Source organism: Eptatretus burgeri, chromosome 6, assembly GCF_056783735.1.
Source record: "Eptatretus burgeri isolate ZD-2024b chromosome 6, Ebu_testis_v1, whole genome shotgun sequence".
Classification (NCBI taxonomy): domain Eukaryota; kingdom Metazoa; phylum Chordata; class Myxini; order Myxiniformes; family Myxinidae; genus Eptatretus; species Eptatretus burgeri.
In genome coordinates, this window is record NC_140966.1 from 105394726 (window position 1) to 105411809 (window position 17084).

Consider the following 17084-nt stretch of genomic DNA (forward strand, 5'->3'; position numbering starts at 1 on the left):
TCAATACATGAACTTTGGTAGTTTGAAAACATTATTATTATTTTTTTAATCAGAGGATTTCCAAGTAGTTTGTCAATAACATGCCAAAGTGTTTTCTGCACCACAAGACTATTCCAGATGGATAAATATATTAACAAAAGTTGAAGATAAGACTGTCTATCCTCACAACTGTTGGCTCTTGCACACACTTTACCTGTCTCACCGCTCAACGTTTAGGGATGATGTAACTCCGGTATCGCGACCATAACCATTTGTCAAGCAAATGAGTCTGAAAGCATCCTTTGATTGAAAATGTTCCCGAATGTAATGGACTTACCCACCCTTCTGCAGAGAATCTTCTCATCAAGGGATCTACAAACTGGTTCAGCGCTCTCCAACAACCGAAGTCTCCGGTGCACCTTACCAACCCAGGCCTCAATACCTCCCAAGACCCATCCCATGTCAAGGAGGGTGCAAAGATATTCCTATACCTTTACCTCCAATCCAAAATATGCAAAAATGGCCTTGTGAGAGTCAGGGGAAAGATGGCTGCTGCAAACCCCAACACCCCTGCCAGGGGCAAAATCAGTCATGATGGATTCCCCTGCCCTTATCAGAAGCAAAAGCTGTGACACCATCCAGTGAACTGCTCACAAGATAGCTCGTTTGGGCTGGAATGGAGAGATCACGCTTTCCGCATCATTGCAAGGTGTTCAACGCATCGGTCGTCACAAGCTTCAGCGATCTTATGATATAACCTTAACCTTAAGAAGTCTTGCACACATGACATCTTAAAGAGTAATAAAGATTGCACTGCAACTTGAAGCCTCGTGTCAGCATTGTTTGAGTTCACCATATAAATCACAGGTGAACACGGTAAAGGGCAAGTGATGGGATGGCGTGGGATTTAATAGGACGGGAATCCCATTGAACAAAGACAACAATCCTGTGATAACCAGATTCAACGGAGAAAACAATCCTGTGATGGAGGATAAGATGAGGAAGGAATAAGAGTAGGTGGCATAAGCAGAATTGTTAGAATGATGCTTACAACGCCCGGTGACTATGTGCGAAGCCGTGAAAGAGATGACAGGAAACTGGACAGACACCGTCTTTATATTTATATTGATCACAATACATTGGATGAAAAGAGAGATCCGAACCATTTCATGGCTGGAATAAAGACGGTGAAATGTAATCTATAGATTATGTGTGCAAGGAAATGGTCTGACTTATTTCCATCCAATTGAAACGAAAGGAAGAGAATCTCTAGCCAAGTCTAACAATTGTGGGTTCTTAACAAAGCCTCAGTTCAATGGAAAGCTACAACAAAGAAAGAGTAAAAAGAGTTATCGTACCTGTACGAAGGTTTCATCAAGTATATGGGGAGGGGGAAACATGTTCGAGTCCAGGAAACATTTTGACCCAATTCCCGAAAATAAAAATTACGAGTATTGCTTCTGGCTTATTAGTGGTTGAACAAACAAAAGCTAATTTCATTAACCAATCACAGAACTCGTTAACAAACATGTCTCGGAAGCGCAAATCTTACGTAGCATACAATACATGGTGCCTACCTTGTTGGCCAAATACAACTGGCGAGCTGAGAAATACAAATGTGCTGGTCCAGATATGGTGGAGTCACAAGTTTGAGTCACAATGATAAGATCGAAGCTTGGATTTTGAACAAACTTCTTGGTCTTGTGTCCCATTATGCTCCAGTTTGCCAAAAAATAAAACTTTTACAAAACTACTCTTAAGGTTAATTACCTTCACCTTGCTGCCTGAATTCAGATATTTCAAAATGAAACCCCAGGGGCTACACAGGCAGGTTGCTATCCAGCAGAATGGGATAGGTGGACCCGATGCGGGATCCACTGCGGTGGCACACGAGGTCAAAGCGGTACTCGTCCACTTGGATGCGATACTTAGACGAACGCTCGGTGCCGAGAAGGAAGGCAACGGTGTACAAGGCCATCTCAAATTCGGGACTTGTGCCGATAAAAGAACTTCCTTTTGGCTTCACCGCTTCTTTCCAACTGAACTGCAGGGTCAACAGATGGTCTTCTTCATCAGGCTGAGGATGAAGCAAACAAATGGGTCATTCACACAAGAATAAAGAGCAAAAGCAGGAAGGAGGAAAGGAAGTTACTGAAGGACAAAAACAAACAAACAATGCAGCCAACCTAAAAAATAAACAACGTCATCTGTGTTCATCACATCAACCACACTGTCAGCGAATCAAATCAACACCTTCTGCAGCAAAATCATTCCTCTTAACCTTGCAAAGGATTCTCCATATTGCAATTTCTTCTTATGATTCACATCTACGAGGTACTGTAGTTTTCTCCTTTCAGAGCATGATGGAAACAACTTTCATCTTCTACTCAGAGCATCCGTACGATGACACCACAGCTCATTTGTCTGTATGAAAAGCACCCGCTCCCTATGGGAGTGGCCGGGGCGGGTCATGTTATTATCTTTATGATTGTTAATGCAATAGCAGAGATTTTGGGACAATTGTTTGGACAAAACCTCAAGCTCTCATTTCTTCAATCGTCTGATGGATCGAGTCGCAAGGCTTGCTTTGTCAGACATACGAGGTTTGTTGGAATACTTAATACACAACCCCCCCCCACCCCCCATCAACATGCTCCCCTGTATGAATTGGATTATTAAAGCTGAAGATTAACTGTCCATTCGGTGATGGCTTGATGAAAACACCTTCTCAGGAGGTGAAAAATGTTTCAGGTGGGAATTCCTTTGTCATTCACGTTTGATCCACGGCATTAGTAGACATCAGTTCACTTTTAATGCGAGTCACGAGCCCATTGATGGACAACATAGAAATGTCAAGAGTCTAATGGGATTTCAACCTGGGATCCAACCATCATACGCCGTTGGATCAAAGAGAAACGGTAAACAGGACAATCCAAATGCTTGATGAAAATGATGTGGTTCCGGTCTTATAAGAAAAAAAAACAAATAATTAAGAACACCACCTGGAGAAGGTAACAACGATTCGACCAGATCAAAAATGAATTCCAGCAAGACAAGGTCCACAAAGTTTGTGTGAATATCTTAAAAAAAAATACTGATTGTTAGCAAACCAACCAAGTCATCCACTGCCAACCCCAATAGTGAGTCGACGCCATCGCCGGCATGTTTGGCATGAATAGCACCTCGGCCTACTTGGGAGTCATTGTGATCTTGATAGAAACGATCTTGGTCCGGCCAAATGAGTCACTCAGGAAGCCTTCAATTTGCAAAGCGAGTTCGGTTGCAGATCAAACACAGTCTGATGTTGGGCTGAACTCCAATTGGCGCCAGCAAAAGGTTCAAAGTACTTTGATTGAAGCAATGTGTAGTGTTGTTTGTACCACTCCAAGTACCGAGAACGGGTCGCTCTGCCAAGGCACCTGATGTGATTCAAACGTTCCCCTTTTAGGCCTTGATAAATGATGCAACCACATCGGTTTCGAATGAAGACCTTGCGTAGCCGAATTGCCCAGACGTGATGTGACCACGTTGGTTTTGAATGAAGACCTTGTGTAGCCGAATTGCACAGACGTGATGTGACCACGTTGGTTTTGAATGAAGACCGCATGCAACCGAATCGTCCGGATATGATGTGATCACATCGGTTTCGAATGAAGACCTTTGGCTACTGAATCATCGAAAGACGGGGTGACAAACCACTCGCCTGTGATGATGCTATCGGTTCCACTCTTTCTTTCGTAAAAGAGGCTGTTCTCAGGTGTCGTTGAAAAATCAGATTCAAAATGGATAAATGCATTGATATACGCACACGTCACAAAAAGGATTTTTTAATTTTTTTATGGAAAAGGATTTAAGGATGGTTTGCTATAAAGTATGTAAAGGTAACGACGGTCACCAGAAATTATCATGTTAAATCATCCGTACGTCCTTCTTTCACTCATGGATGTTTCCTGCAAATGACACTCTCTATTCCTCTCTCCCCTCTCCTCTCCTGTCCTCTTCATTCCTCTCTCTCTCTCTCTCCCCTCTCTCTGTGTCTGTGTCTCTATCCTCTCTTTGTGTCTGTGTCTCTCTGTGTCTGTGTCTCTCTCCTCTCTCCTCTATCTCTCTCTCTCTCTCTCTCTCTCTCTCTCTCTCTCTCTCTCTCTCTCTCTCTCTCTCTCTCTCTCTCTCTCTCTCTCTCTCTCTCTCTCTCTCTCTCTCTCTCTCTCTCTCTCTCTCTCTCCCCTCTCTCTCTCTCCCTCCTTTCTCTCTCCTCTCTCTCTCTGTGTCTCGCTCTCTCCCCTCTCTCTCTCTCCCTCCTTTCTCTCTCCTCTCTCTCTCTGTGTCTCGCTCTCTCCCCTCTCTCTCTCTCCTCTCTCTCTGTGTCTCACTCTCTCCCCTCTCTCCCCCCTCTCTCTCTCTCTCTCTCTCTCCCTCTCTCTCCCCTCTCTCTCTCCCCCTCTCTCTCTCCCTCTCTCTCTCCCCTCTCTCTCTCTCTCTCTCTCTCTCTCTCTCTCTCTCTCTCTCTCTCTCTCTCTCTCTCTCTCTCTCTCTCTGTGTGTGTGTGTCTCTCTCTCTCCCTCTCTCTCTGGGTCTCTCTCCTCTCTCTCTGTGTGTGTGTGTGTCTCTCTCTCTCTCTCTCTCTCTCTCTCTCTCTCTCTCTCTCTCTCTCTCTCTCTCTCTCTCTCTCTCTCTCTCTCTCTCTCTCTGGGTCTCTCTCACTCTCTCTCTCTGGGTCTCTCTCTCTCGATTTGCGTTCACAATCACCTTCAAACACGGAATGTGTAAGTGTGGATGTGTAACTTACCGGTTAAGCTTCTTACTTAAGGTAAGAGAACTATGTTTTGAGGTTTACAATTTAAGTAAATCTGAATATAGGATGTTGTGAAATTAACATCATTTACAGCAATTCATGTTATACAGTTGGAGACTGAATTAATTTTTAAAGTGACACCACCATTGAGAGACAGGGCCAAAAACGATACACAGTAAGATCCAGATGTTCGCAGGGGATACGTTCCTGGAAAATGGCACGAATATCGGGGCATTGATTCAATGGGAAAAAGGGAGATAGGTTCCCAGTGGTTTGTGATTCATAAGGGAAAATTTAATAATTTTCCGAAAAACGAATGCATCTGATTAAAGTTCAATAAAAATGCTTACAAATAAGAAACAAAAACAGCAGGTGTGGTGAATTGAGGTGAATTGAGGGACATGACGCGGGATCACATGTTGTGCGTCTCGCGTATAAGGGGAGGTCTCCGCGGCACGGGGTGATTGTCCCTGGGGCATTGCCATTTACATCGGCTGTTCACTTGATGCTCGTTGACTGAAGGTGCTCATTGACTGGTGAGAATGGAGATTATATCGAACTCCGTGCTTACGCGGATTTAGTCTGCAATGATTAATCGCACATGTATACGTTACTGCTTATGTACTCCTAGCTGAACCTGTATTCCCCGGTGTGCCCGCAGAAGCGGCTCCAATCAAATGGAATAAAGCCTAAACTCTGAAGGTTCTTCTCTCGCTCTCATTTCAATTTATTCCATTTGGTTTTCTCGGCTCTCTCAACCAACGATGGACAAGATCTACAAACCAGAGAGGTTCGACGCAGACCCAAACGCGACTGACGCAGAAATGAAATGGTCGCATTGGTTCTGTTCCTTCTCACACTATCTGACCATCATCGAGGAGGGAGCCGACAAATTTGCCGCTCTCGTGAATCATGTCTCGCCCAGCGTGTACAGGCTCTTCTCGGAGTGCGACACTTATGAAGCAGCGATCGACGTGCTGCAAGCGCTCTACGTGAAGCCCAAGAACGAGGTATACATACGACATCTCAACACACGCAAGCAAGCAGCTGCGGAGACAATCGATCAGTTCCTGCAAGCTCTGAATCAGCTGGGAAAAGACGGCAGCTTCCGGGCCGTAAGCGCCGAGGAACACCGAAAGGAAGCCACACGGGAGGCATTCATCCAAGGACTCAGATCAGCCCACATACGGCAACGCTAACTAGAGAAAGCGCAACCCACTCTTGACAAGGTAGTCGATCAGGCACGAGCGATGGATACGGCTCAGCAGCAATCTGAGTCATTTGGGACACCGATGCTGCTAATGAACGCTGCTACGATGGGAACCCAGGGAACCCCACTGGCACAGACACAGCCAGATATAGGGGATGGAGAAACACCCGAGGAGCCGGATACCCAGGCCACGTCAAACTCCTCAGCAACTGCTCCGGTTGGTAAATGCTTCTTTTGTGGGTACAAAAGGCACCCTCGTCAAAAATGCCCCGCCAGAGATGCCACATGCATGAATTGCGACAAGAAAGGGCATTATGCCAGGGTATGCAAATCTACTCTAAGGAGAAATAAACCCACTTCTGCGGCTCTCTACTCGCAAAATAAATTAACTGCAGCCTCCCCGGGGAATCTATCCAAGGCTATCATCAACATACGAATTAACGGGCATATGGCTGAGGCTCTGATTGATACCGGAAGCTCTGAAAGTTTCGTCAACAGCTCGCTAGTGAAGGGCAGGAAATGGATAATCCACCCGACTGACAATACGGTATGCATGGCCGCCACCTCACTACAATCCCGTGTACGAGGGTACTGCAATGTTGAATTGGACGTAAAAGGGTACACGCATCGGGATGTAAGGGTACTGGTGCTTCGTGATTTGTGCGCAGACATAATTCTGGGTCATAATGTCCTCAAGCAGCACACGAGCGTCGAAATACCCTTTGGAGGAAGCAAGCCTCGTCTAATTTTAAATGCGTTGACCACCGCGGAGGTGACGTCCCCCCAGCTGTTCGCTAACTTGTCGCCGGTCTGCAAACCGATAGCGATTAAATCGCGGCGATATACCACTGCTGACATGAATTTCATCACCTCAGAAATCAAGCGATTACTGGAAGAAGGAATTATAGAACCGAGCGATTCGCCATGGCGCGCACAGGTGTTAGTAACCAGCAGTCAGAACCATAAGAAACGAATGGTTGTCGATTATTCCCAAACGGTCAATCGCTTTACCCAACTCGATGCCTACCCCCTGCCGCGCATAGACGAGATGGTCGAACGCGTGGCCAATTATAAGGTATTCAGCACCATCGACTTGCGAAGCGCCTATCATCAAATTCCCATCCGAGAGGAAGACAAACCTTACACCGCATTCCAGGCAGGGAGGCGCCTCTACCAATTCAGGAGAATACCTTTCGGTGTCACGAATGGAGTAGCTTGCTTCCAACGGGTTATGGACGACATCATCTCAGATGAAAACCTCGAAGACACTTTTGTTTACGTGGATAATGTCACAGTGTGCGGTAGGGATCAGAGGGAACATGATAGGAATCTGGACAGATTCTTGAGCATTGCTAGAAAATATAATCTGACTCTCAACTACGAGAAATGCGTATTCTCGGCAAGGTCAATTGACCTTCTCGGCTACACAATAGCCGACGGCACAATTAAGCCTGATCCTGAACGATTGCGCCCACTTCGTGAGCTACCCCCACCTCAGGACCTGCAGGCAATGCGCCGGGTGATCGGCATGTTCGCTTACTATGCAAGATGGATTTCGCAATACTCCGAGAAAATACATCCCCTAGTGCATTGCAAAAACTTTCCACCAGATGCCGCTGTTGTAAGAGCTTTCCACAACCTCAAGGATGATATCAGTAAGTCTGTGGTTTTATCGATCGACAGCTCGGTGCCCTTCGTGGTGGAAACCGACGCTTCAGATCACGCCATAGCTGCTACACTTAATCAGTCTGGGCGGCCGGTCGCGTTCTTCTCGAGAACTCTCTCTAGAAGCGAGCAGAGACACTCAGCGATAGAGAAGGAAGCGTACGCCATCGTCGAAGCGCTGCGGAAATGGAGACATTATTTACTGGGAAACCACTTCACGCTCGTTACGGACCAACGATCCGTGGCATTCATGTTTGATGGGAAAAATAACGGGAAAAATAAGAATGAAAAAATTATGAGATGGCGGATAGACCTAGCTTGCTACAGATACGACATTGTTTACCGGCCCAGGAAGGAAAACCCTGCTGCAGATACCTTCTCTCGGGTCTACAGTTCGGCAACAATCAGTCAGGCTTTGCAAGACCTACACGTGTCTCTCTGCCACCCAGGGGTAACCAGAATGGCACATTTCGTGCGCAGACAAAATCTTCCCTATTCTGTTGAAGATATTAAACAAATGAATGCTTCATGCCCTGTTTGTGCTGAACTAAAACCCAGATTCTTTGGCGCGGCATCTGGCAGACTGATCAAGGCCACTTCCCCCTTCGAGAGACTAAACATCGACTTCAAAGGGCCCCTGCCGACCGAGACAGACAACAGATACATATTCACCGTTGTTGATGAATATTCAAGGTTCCCTTTTGCATTTCCGTGCTCGGATATGACCTCGGGCACTGTCGTGAGATGTCTCTCTGACCTCTTCGCTATGTTTGGGAAACCTTCGTACATACATTCAGACAGAGGGCCGTGTTTCATGTCGGCCGGGCTAAAACAATTCCTATTAGAGCACGGCATAGCAACTAGTCGAACGACGGGTTACAACCCACAGGGAAACGGGCAGGTGGAAAGGTATAATGGAGTTATTTGGAAAGCCGTAACTCTGGCGCTGAAATCGAGAGGACTGGGCCCCGAGCGGTGGGAGGTTACTCTTCCCGACGCTCTGAATTCCATACGCTCTTTGCTCTGCACGTCCACCAATGCAACTCCTCACGAACGAATGTTTACTCACCAGCGACGTTATGTTGACGGTCAAACGGTGCCCAACTGGCTGACCCATCCCGGTACAGTGTTCATGAAACGCCCGGTCCGACAAAGCAAGTATGAACCCCTGGTGGAGGGGGTCGAACTCATTGACACTAATCCAGAGTATGCTCATGTCAGGCTCCCGGATGGCAGGGAGACCAGTGTCGGTTCGCCATCTGGCTCCCTCAGGTACTCCTCCCGCAGGTACACCACCTTCTGGCACTCCTCCTTCTGACATTCCCCCCCCAGGAACTCCACCGGGCGACGGGGCTGCCGCGTTCCACCCGAGAGCGATCGAGGAGTCATCCCCGGCACAAGTCGAGGCTCACCAAGAGGATCGGGAGTCTCCCTCAAGTGAAACTGCCATTTACTCCCGGAGAGGTCGACGAATAAGGCCCCCTCGACGACTCAATCTGTAAAGGGGATTATCGGCATTCTCGCTGCTCATGCTCCTATATGCTCATTATATCATATATCGATGCTCATTACCATGCTCCTACAACTCAAAATAATCACAGCTTGGCATGTATGCTTCTGTAGACCTATTAGTCCGCGTTGCTTGAAATGTATACTCCTGTAGTGCTAAAGCAATCATGGTGTGTAAGATGGGCCCCTAGTTGCATTTTAAAGGTGGGGAGAATGTGGTGAATTGAGGTGAATTGAGGGACATGATGCGGGATCACATGTTGTGCGTCTCGCGTATAAGGGGAGGTCTCCGCGGCACGGGGTGATTATCCCCGGGGCATTGCCATTTACATCGGCTGTTCACTTGATGCTCGTTGACTGAAGGTGCTCATTGACTGGTGAGAATGGAGATTATATCGAACTCCGTGCTTACGCGGATTTAGTCTGCAATGATTAATCGCACATGTATACGTTACTGCTTATGTACTCCTAGCTGAACCTGTATTCCCCGGTGTGCCCGCAGAAGCGGCTCCAATCAAATGGAATAAAGCCTAAACTCTGAAGGTTCTTCTCTCGCTCTCATTTCAGCAGGTACTGCTTCCAATTGTTATTTAAGATATGACATATCTTTTGATGTGATGATGATGATGATGATGAGTTAGAATCTAGTGAACTCCTCTGAAGAGGGAACACATACGAGGATGCTGATGAGTTGTACACCGAAGGAGGTGCCGGTGAGGGCATTGAAGGGGGCACAGCTGAGGGTTAGGATTATGATTAGTAGGTCAAGACAGCGGGACGCCAACAAAGAATGAGACCCAGGACACGCTGCACATAAGTAGTGGTGAAAGGGTTGTGGGTCGTGGTGATGGTGGTGGGGGATGATTTATGCACACGTAGAGGTACCTTATGCACAGTTGCTGGGAGATGGTTATAGAACTGTGTTATGCGCGTATCTTTTGTTTGTGCATGGCACTGGTGGGTGATGGTTTTTTTGTCTCTGCGAAGAAACTGTAAAAATGTGAAGCACAGGCTGCAAATGTAGAAGCTGGTCACATTTAATCAACTGTGAATACATGGGGTTCCATGAAAGTCGGGGTTCCACGGTATTATGTACTAGCAGGGGTACCCGGCATTGCCCGTGGGTGTATTTTTTGTGGGGGCCTAAAACACTGCCCTACAACCAAAAAAGGAATGGGGTCAGGGATCAATTATTACTACTTTTGACAGAGCTACAAAGGCTTAGACACGACAGAGCGATTAAAAAAATAATCGCTCGGAGAGCAGAGCAATCGGTCGGAAAGAGATCCATGGAAAGAGATGAACCTGTCGAAGAAAATGATAGTTATTCAAATAATAAAAGAACAAAGGAAAACATATTGTTGGAAATGACGGCAGAAGAAAATACAGAAGGGTTTTCCTTCATGGACATAATCCGTAACAGAGCGAAGTCGATGGTGTGCCATCTCAAATCCCGACACTTCCCACCTAAAGCAACGTTGAAAGATGGCAAACAGTTCCACCAGGTATGACCCAATATCAAATTTTGAGTTTAACAAAAAATGTTTTAAACGCTATGACCCGAAGTTCCCATTGTTGTGCGTGTACACGTGCCCGCAAGCTTCTCGGAAGGAAGAAAGTTCCTGCACTCTGTGCACGTGCCATCGTGCCTGCATCAATTATTGAATTTGTATGATTACAATGAATGTACATCTAGCAACAATGGTTGTCGGACTGTACGGAATATTCCACCGTTAACCACGTCCATTTAGGTGTGATTGCCCCTCGGGTCATTGTGTCACCACGGACCTGCTCCGACATGGCTGGTTGACAGGCGTGGTCCCGCCGACCCCTCTTGGCCCTTCATTGCCCAAAGTGTAGTTATGCAGCGATGCTTACTTTGAAATGTTTATTTTGTGGAGTCCCATCAAGTTTTTGAAAATTTCGAGTAGTCATGGAACTTCCTCCTGTAAGATTCAGTAGATTTATGTTTAAACCAAGTCCTGACCTTTAACTAATTTTGAGTTTGGCTGAAAATAATAATAATAATAATAATAATAATAATAATACTAACAATATATAGAACCTATGGACTGTGTGTGCCATCCCCACATTGGAAGTCCACCAACTTCCTGATAGTAATGCAAATAATTGTGGAAAGGGTAAGGAAAAAAAAGAAAAAGAAAAAAAGGGAAAGAGTAAACTCTGGGAATGTCACTCCTTTATCACACAAAAATGGACTGCACCAGACGACGGCAACGTGGGTTGACATTAGTCTTCAACAAGGGTCTTAAGGAGTTTCCATTGTGATTTGTGTTTGTCCAACCAATCAGAAATGATCACATCATTGGTATGTACAATGTTGATTAAAGAAGTCGACTCATTGTTTTCCCAAAAAGCAATAGTGCGAGTTCAGTCATGGCTCCTAACGACCTTCAGAGAGAGAGAGAGAGGGTAAGCTGCATGCCCCACCTGTTCTTGTCCAATATATCTGTTTCCAGTCAAATAAAAAGAGCAGTGTTGGCTCGTAAATGATATTCACTGCAGGTGAAGAAGTGAGGCAGGACTCAATGTTGCAGGTGTGTATGCAGAACTGAAGAGCGTAGATGAAACCAACACTTCATGGCAGAAGAAACAGTGGGATGAACAAAGTTGGAGATGTTTTCTCTCTCTAGATTATTTTTCATTATTTTATATGCAACCTGTGGCTGCTGGTTGCATCATTGCTGGGAGATTGGCTGTGCAGCTGATACAGTGCCCCTGTTACCAGTAAGCCGGTACTCATACTTTTGCCAAACTCGGAAGGATGACAGGCTGCGTCAACGCACCTGGTGTTATTTAATGGCAAGACAGCAGCTCAAACTCAAGACCCGAAGATCTTAAGCCAGCCACTTTAACCATTAAGCCAAACACCAGGCTTTTCTCTATAGATGAGTGGAAATCAAAAATAGTTCGGCAACAATGAATAAGTTTGTGAGACAGGAAGAAGAACATTGGAGTAATCAATGTACAACATCTACAGTGAAGCATGGGGGAGGATCAGAACAAGTTTGTGGCGGCAACGGGAACAATATTCCACAATCCTACACAGTATTGATAACTGTATGGCAGAGGAAAAGCAAAGTGTAATATTTTGGTTCACATAAATTTTGACATCTGTGATCACAAAGCCATCACCAATGGTAAGTCTCTCCCGGCACCCGCGATCCAATGATGACCGTATTTTTTTTTTTCGGACTGCCATATGACCTTGACCTTAAACACTTTGGGATGGCGTGTCGATATAGAAAATGTGTCCCCATCTACAATCTATCCATAAAATTCAACATCATGAAAATCGGAGGAAAATTATTCAAGTTATGATCAGAAGGGTGTTTTTAAGTAATTAGGTCACTATCTGAAAAAGTAGGTCAAGGACATGAAAGAAATATCATGTGCACAACTTCAGTGCAGGTACACTATTATGATGCAAAAACATATTGGAAGGCCAAGCGGTCTTTGAGATTCCGCATTGACAAAAACGCATTTTTTTTTCAGACCGCCATTTGACCTTTAACCCGGATGGGTGTGGTGTAAATAAGTGTGAATGCACCTTGCTCGATGCTATCTGGAGAGGGCAATTTCGTTCCGATCAGATGAATCTTCGTCGAGTCGTGGTGAAAAATGTTAAAATGTATATAATTAGGTCATGACCTTCAAAATTAGGTCAAGGTCAAACATGTTCTAAATCACCCCTGCGTCCTATTCATTCCAGTTATTGATGCAAAATTTAATTCTGAAAGCCAAGGCCCAGCTCCGAGATACAGCTCGGACATTGGCAGTAAAAAACAAAAAGGAAGAAAAATCCCCCCGAAACGGCTCAATGTGGTTTCATTGCTCCTCGCGATCTAAGGAACTCTGGGGTACCATGAAAAAAATGGGGACACTAATTGTAGAAACAAACCCGCCAACAGCTTTCAGCCTCCCCCGGTCCTATAGAGGGAGACTTAAATAACAACTACATTCTACATTCACTTATCCTTCGATAAATCGATTGCGCTAACAAATACGGTCACTGTCAAGCTGCGATGACCAGTTTGTAACTCTTGTGTCTGTGTTGTTTGTGCACTTCGATATTAATGTCTACGGGTACAGCGGTAGCCTAGTGATGAGGATGCCGAACCAGCTTCCCAAAGGTCGTGGGTTCAAATCCAGCGGACAATACGATGATGTTAAATTCAAAGCTTCTGGAAATTGAGCAAGTCTCAGAATTGCCAAATACAATGAGATTGTCAACGGTGAAAACCCATCTGGCTCATTAACGACTTTCAGAGAGGGTAATCTGCCTGCATGACGTGCTCAGGTCGAATATACGCGATGCCAGTGCACACTTCATGGTTCATCCCACATTGTGTGATACCCTTTATCCGTGACTGCTCAGGGTGAATTGGGATCGGCAATAAAAAGACCTTTTTTGGCTCGATCTGTCGAGAATAATTGGGTGAGTATCAAGACCCACCTGATTCTTCCAGCGACGAGCATGGTGGCCCATGTAGTCGACATTGCCGCGTTTCTCCTGGAGATAAAACTGGATCCAGTTGTGGAAACCGATGACCTCTTTCCTTCGACGCGTCTCACCGACAAACACGTGCTCAAATCCAGAAGAGTCGTTTCTGCATGGGATGAAGGAATGAACAAAGTGATTGCTCGATGTCCAATATGATAGCACGTCAACTATAAAGGTCACTGGATCGAGAGTGAGCACTCAGAAACCCACCCGATGTCCCATTACGATATGATGGAGAAGGTTTCCATCGTCCATGCTCAGTGAAATCTGATGCCCATGAGAAAATTTTGCCTTTTCGGTGATTGCTGGATGAACGAGTTCCATTGACATCGATATTAATTTTCAACAAGAAGTTCCACCAAATTGTCAAAGTGCCACCACATCTCCAAATAATGTATTGTTACGTAATGCACACGAGGATCTACATTTAGATGCTGGAATGTTCGAAAGCAGAGTGTGGAAATACGATATTATGATTGCAATGTTCGAATTTTATCTCAAAAGGCAAGTGGAAGAGAAAATAGTTTTGGTCTTTGTTGAAAAAGTAAGAATTTTTATTTTATTTTAAAAATGGTGCCGGCGATCGCTCGCCTACTCTTTGTGAAGGACACAGTGGGATCGTTAACGTCCATCAACTAATGCCGGCAGACAGGACGCTCAGTTTAACATCCATCCGAGGGACGGCACAAACACTGATGAGCCCGTGAAACAGCAGGATGACAGTTTATAGCTGGGTCAGGATTCAAACCCAGCCATCAAAGTACAATACTGTCTCCTGATGTCCTTCATCTCGCATGCGATTGATGTGCACGCCACTCTGAGGGACTTAGACACGATATTTCAATAAAAATCAAAATAAATGAAAAAATTTAAAAAATGTCAAAATAAATTATTCATTAATTTAAAATAAATAAATAAATAAATACATATACATACATACCAAGCAGTTTTCAGATTCTATAGCAGCTTCAAGGCACCTGTCTGTATAGTAGTTGCAGGCAAGTGGGATAACGGCATGCTTCTCTATGCAGCATCTCCTCCTGGCACTGAACCGGAATGTGAGCTCTATCCTGGTTCAACTTCACCGGGGATTGTGCCAGGCAACAAAGACCTCAAAAGTGAGCACACCACCAAATGAGCTAAAAAAAACAAGCTCGAATGAGCTAAGATCCTCGTCCTCTTAACGATGACGTCATAAAAACGAATTTGTGATGTATCAGGTTTGCGATAAATTATCTGTGCTAATGCCCGGCTTGATTCCCGCAAACAAAATTCAAACAGCTTGCCTAGTTTCGGAGATAATTATATCGGCGATTTCCATTAGCGGCAATATTATGACGTCAACTTTTTTTCTAGGAAGAATTCCCAAAATCGGAGATGGTTCCTGCCTGCGCGTGGGCTTTCTGCATATACATGGCAAGTTTCACGAAGATCCGATGAAAACTCTGGGTTGTGAAACAAAAAATGTCAAAAAATAGGAATGACGTCATGAAAATTGATATGACGTCATAGTGATGTATCATATGTGCGGTAATTCATCTCTGCTAATGCCCTGTTCGATTCCCGCAAACAGAATTCAAAAAGCTTGCCTAGTTTCGGAGATAATTTTTTTAGGCGATTTCCATTAGCGGAGATATTTTGACGTCATAACTTTTTTTCGAGGAGGAATTTTCAAAATCGGAGATGGTTACTGTCTGCGCAGGGTATGTCTACATATATATGCCATGTTTCAGGAAGTTTCGATGAAAACTGTAGGCTGTGAAACAAAAAAGTCCACAAGAACAACAACGTGAGTAAGACTTAGAGATCCTCCACGAGGACCTAAAAAAATGTGGGTTTTCAACCTCCGCTCCATTTCCACCCAAATATGGCAACAAAATGTCATTTCCCATACTCATCCATCCTCTCGTTCTCTCTTAAATCCTTTCAACCAACTCTTATTCTTTTCATAAATGACTCCCCCACCCCCACAACACCCACTGTCAGCTTTTCGTGATTACTGTATGCATCGTCGAAGAGTTTTGTGAAATTCCCCAGATCAAAGGTGATGCACATATCTTTTATCCAACTAGTCTGGGTCCCATTCCTGACCTCACTGTAAAGTGCCCCCCCCCTGAGATTCACAGGCAGGGTGAGGCATTGATGAGGACTCCGTCCATTGGATTGGACATCGAGTGAGGGACCCATCTGTTCGGAGTCATCAGTGGACGTTACGCATCCCACGGTGTCTTTCTACTCAGAGAAGGCTTATGATCGAACAAATTCATGTCGAGATGACAACTGGAAAGGCAATGGCAAAACCACTCGTTGTAATTCTTGCCTTGAGACTATAGCAGCCCAAGAGCTTACTTGGAGGAGGTGTGGGGAGAGGGAGAGATCTTAAGAATTCCTTGAGATTATTGAGTGCCTCATTCAATCACCATCAACTGGTCACCGTCCATCATCGAAGGCTTCGGTCCTCCAATCCCAAGACCTCTCAGGAACGGCGGCTGCACAACAACCTTGGTTGGGTCCGAAGGGTATCGTGAGAGTTTGAAACTACTTCAAAGAGGACCATTAGCATCCAGTAAGGAATGTTGGGACCAAAACCATTGCAATTTATTAACTTGTGAAATTTGTGAAAACAAGCAGGAACTATGATTGCGTCAGTTGTGTCGGTATGGGAAATGTCGTGAGTCTGTTTTTGTTATCGGAGAAACCACGTCAACCACAAGCGCATGCGTTTCTACTTTTCAATACAGTTCGACTTCCTAAATGTCAAGTCGATTTGTGCAAATCCTTTCGCACAATGAAAACTCCCTGAAAACGGCCAAATGCAGTAAATGGGAAGGTGTGTTGCGGCTCATCATCATGTTTTAAAAAAAATATTTTATTTTCTACAATGTCAAGGCTCGTAGAAGAGCTGGAACACTGAATGGATGCGACAGACCAAAAGGAACAGTCGAGAGATGGAGGAAACACCAACAGCAGGGGTGAAGGACAAAATAGAGGGAGGCTTGGACGAATAAGGAAAGCAGGGAGGAATTAGGGGTAGGAGAGGACGCATGGGGGTGGACAAGACGAACACAGAAGCAAATTCTCAGGGAGAGAAAACTGGAAATTTGGAAGGAGTGTGCATGGGAGTGTGGTAGGGTGTGGGGGGGGGGCGGTGTTAATGGAGGTAGAAAAGATCATGGTTTTGGATGGGGGACAATCATTCTGAGATGGTGGAGAACAGCTGATTTGAAGACCTGGATGGGACGAATTGGGTGGAAGAAAATGTGGAAGTTGATTCCACAGGCCGTAGAAAAGAGGAACGGATGAGTGGAGGTGAGCAGTGATTTTGGATTATGTGAGTTTCATCGGAAGGTGGTTGGTCATGAAATGCGTGCACAATGCAGAAACCTGGGGGGTGGAGACAA

General features: G+C 45.2%; 1 protein-coding gene and 1 long non-coding RNA gene across 5 annotated transcripts in view; one reads left to right on the plus strand and one right to left on the minus strand.

The window, feature by feature from the left end:
* LOC147025529 (uncharacterized) overlaps positions 1 to 804 on the plus strand; it is a 39123-nt gene extending 38319 nt beyond the window's left edge. For all 4 annotated transcript variants that reach the window (XR_015059562.1, XR_015059560.1, XR_015059563.1 and 1 more), the window contains exon 3: positions 331 to 804. This is a non-coding gene — a long non-coding RNA (uncharacterized LOC147025529). The remainder of the gene's footprint in view (positions 1 to 330) is intronic.
* Positions 805 to 1077: 273 nt separating this feature from the next.
* LOC147025530 (poly(U)-specific endoribonuclease-B-like) overlaps positions 1078 to 17084 on the minus strand; it is a 30691-nt gene continuing 14684 nt past the window's right edge. Inside the window, exons 6-7 of the mRNA XM_085886556.1 lie at positions 13636 to 13789; positions 1078 to 2056 (exon numbers count right to left, since the gene is read on the minus strand). Coding sequence (XP_085742682.1) covers positions 1799 to 2056; positions 13636 to 13789 — 412 coding nt within the window. The 3' untranslated portion in view covers positions 1078 to 1798. The remainder of the gene's footprint in view (positions 2057 to 13635; positions 13790 to 17084) is intronic.